This window comes from Myotis brandtii, unplaced genomic scaffold (assembly GCF_000412655.1).
Source record: "Myotis brandtii unplaced genomic scaffold, ASM41265v1 scaffold139, whole genome shotgun sequence".
Classification (NCBI taxonomy): Eukaryota; Metazoa; Chordata; class Mammalia; order Chiroptera; family Vespertilionidae; genus Myotis; species Myotis brandtii.
Genome location: NW_005354965.1, coordinates 757,097 through 760,031, shown reverse-complemented (window position 1 = coordinate 760,031; position 2,935 = coordinate 757,097). Strand labels below are relative to the sequence as shown.

Sequence of the window (2,935 nt, the reverse complement as noted above, 5' to 3'; positions counted from 1 at the left end):
GTGACCTGAGCGGTTCTCCCGCGGCCCAGGCCGCACTGAGCGTCATTGCGGAGCCGGACGCGCAGCTGTGGTGGGCCGCCAAGGAGCTGCGGAGGACGAAGACGCTGTCGGACTACGTGGGCCGGAACGAGAAGACCAAGATCATCGTCAAGATTCAGCAGGTGAGCGCGTCCGCGTGCCGTTTTCCGTCCACTTTCACACTGACCCACGTTTAGGATCAGTCTCCACGTTAAAGCTCCTGAACGCTGTTGGCCTGGACTTCAAGTAAACTTTCCCCTTCACCCCACCCCGACTGAAGGGAACCCGGAGCAATTGACAGCATCGGGAGTTCGTTTTCATGGGGACGGGCTGGCCATGTTCATTTCAACATTAAGAACTTGGGCTGCCCTAACGGTCTGGCTCAGTGGATAGTGCATTGGCCTGAAGGCTGACGTGTCCCGGGTTCGATTCCAGTCACGGGCACATATCGGGGCTGCAGGCTCGATCCCCAGTGTGGGGCGTGCAGGAGGCAGCCGATCAATGGTTCTCTCATTATTGATCTTTCTCTCTCTCCCTCTCCCTTCTTCTCTGACATCAATAAAAAATGTATATTTTTTTAAAAGAACTAGGGCCATATAGTGAAAATACTTCTCGAAATGCACAGCCACCTGAGCGCCCGGCCCAGCCCCCAGGTGCTGCCGTCTAGGAGGAGGGTCGGCGCCCAACCATCTCCCATCTGCCCTCCCCCTGGGCTGCGGGCTGACGGGGGCCAGAGCGGGCGGCGGAAGCTCAGGCCCCGGGACTTGCGGTCGGCCTATTAACCTCTGCAGGTGACACGCTCTCTGTCACTTGGTCGTCCCTGACGCAGGCCTAACCGTGCTCTCCCGTCTTTGCAGAGGGGACAGGGCGCGCCCGCCCGGGAGCCGGTGATCAGCAGCGAGGAGCAGAAGCAGCTGATGCTGTTCTACCACCGCCGGCAGGAGGAGCTCAAGGTGCGGGAGCCCGTGTCCACACACATGTACATGCACATGCACGCACACGTGCACACATGCACACGTGTACATATACACGCACATACACATGCTTCCCCCAGGGGTCAGTGCTGCAGGGGGGCTTTCCAGAGCTTCGGCCTCGCCTGGGCTGTGGTCCTGCCAGGCCCCCCCCCCATAGAGTCCGGAAGCGTCTGCTTGGGCTGGAGGAGGTTACAGGCTCATCTTCCGTCTCAATGAAACATTTCTTTCCAGAAACTGGAGGAAAATGATGACGACTCGTGTTTGAACTCACCATGGGCCAACAACACTGCTCTGAAAAGACATTTTCAAGGCGTGAAGGACATCAGGTGGAGACCAAGATGAAGCTCCCCAGCGATGAAGCTTCCAGAAGCCCAAGCTCACCTCTCTGTAGGCAAACAGTAACCATAGTAACAGTGATGACGGTGACTGGTCGCACAGCCCTCGTGAAAGACGTTGGAATTTCCAGGTTTCCTAGTTTCTGAGTTTGAATTTTTATGATAAAATGTATTAAAGGTCGTAGAACTTAAACACGTCCTCAGAGAGTCTGCCTGCGCCTCCACCCGGGCGGTTCGCCTGTGAGGGCCTCCTGGGGCGGGTCCGAGGATGATCCGCTCCCTCCGTCTGTCTGTCCTGCGGGTCCTGGCATCTGCTCTCAGCTCAGCGTCAGTGGCCACTAGAGGGCGCCATCGCCTCCCCCGTTTTCTTGGGCTGCAGGTTTGTCCGAGGCTGGAGCCCAGCAGCTCGGGTCAGAGGTGAAGGTCACCTCCTGGCTGAGGCTCCACCAGATGGAGGGGCAGTCGGTGCCGGTGCCGTTTGACGTGGAACCTGGTGTGTCCCCAGGCAGTGCCCCCCCTCCCCCGCCCGCCCTCGGCTCAGCTCCCTGCTCCCTCCTCCCTGCTCCCCCCTCCCTCCTCTCCCCCCTGCTCTCCCCTCCCTGCTCTCAGCTCAGTCTTCCGAGCATGGGAAGTGGACACTTCCCTGGACGCAGACCTGGCCCCACCGTCAGCCCAAGCTCGTCACTGGGAGGGTCAGTAGCAGGGACCCCGTGGACTGGACGCAGAGCCGGTTCGCAGCCCTGTGCCTCAGCTGGGAGCCCCAGCGGGTGCCCGTGCGCCTGTCCTGTCCTTCACCCCGTCCTGGGTGCTGCAGCCGCGTGGTCTCCCTGGGCCCTCGGCTCCGGCTTCCATCCTGTTACCCACCGGCTCCGGCTCCCCTGGGATGTCCGCCCCTGCAGCCCGAGCCTGGCCCTCCTTGTCCGCCGTCCGGTGACTTGAAGACGTTTCGTACATTTTACTCATTCGTTTCACGCAGGAGGGTGAACCCACGCTCCTCCACGTGGGCCCGAAGCAGCAGTGCCAGGGCGCGCTGCAGACCGCGCTCGGGAGGCCACTGTGTGTGTGGGGGGCGGGGGGTGCAGGGAGCCTCACCCAAGGACGTTTTCCCATTGATGCTTTTTAGAGAGAGTGGAAGGGAAGGAGAGAGAAACATCGATGTGAGAGACACACTGGTTGCCTCCCACACGGACCCGGACCAGGGCCTTGGATCGAACCAGCAATCCAGGTACGTGCCCTTGACCGGGATTCGAACCCACGACCCTTCGGTCCTAACTGCTTGGGCCAACGCTCTAACCACTGAACCACCGGCCAGGGCTACAGGCCTCTGCTGAGGAATTAGAAGGAAATGCAGGAAAATCTCAGCACCACCACTCGCCTCTGGGAGACGGAGGAGGCGGGGAGGCTCACGGCCTTCGGCTCCGGGTGGACGCGGCCTCCAGGCTCGTCCTGTCGAGTCCCGGGAGCCGCTGCTGATCGACGACAGGATGACTGAAACGTCAGCAGCAGCGGAAGGTCCGCGGCCTGCGGAGCTCGGGGCGTCGGGGCGGCTGGGAGAAGGGCAGGGCCCAGGCCCAGCTGCTGGCACCTGGTGAGCAAAGCAGGCCCTGT

At 61.3% G+C, this 2,935-nt stretch overlaps 1 protein-coding gene across 1 annotated transcript in view; it reads left to right on the top strand.

Moving 5' to 3' along the window:
- The window catches only part of LOC102244186 (chromosome unknown open reading frame, human C21orf59), a 4,665-nt gene extending 3,145 nt beyond the window's left edge, over positions 1 to 1,520 (top strand). Inside the window, exons 4-6 of the mRNA XM_014535167.1 lie at positions 30 to 161; positions 876 to 971; positions 1,224 to 1,520. Of these exons, the coding sequence (XP_014390653.1) occupies positions 30 to 161; positions 876 to 971; positions 1,224 to 1,334 (339 nt within the window). The 3' untranslated portion in view covers positions 1,335 to 1,520. The remainder of the gene's footprint in view (positions 1 to 29; positions 162 to 875; positions 972 to 1,223) is intronic.
- The last annotated feature ends 1,415 nt before the right edge of the window (positions 1,521 to 2,935 follow it).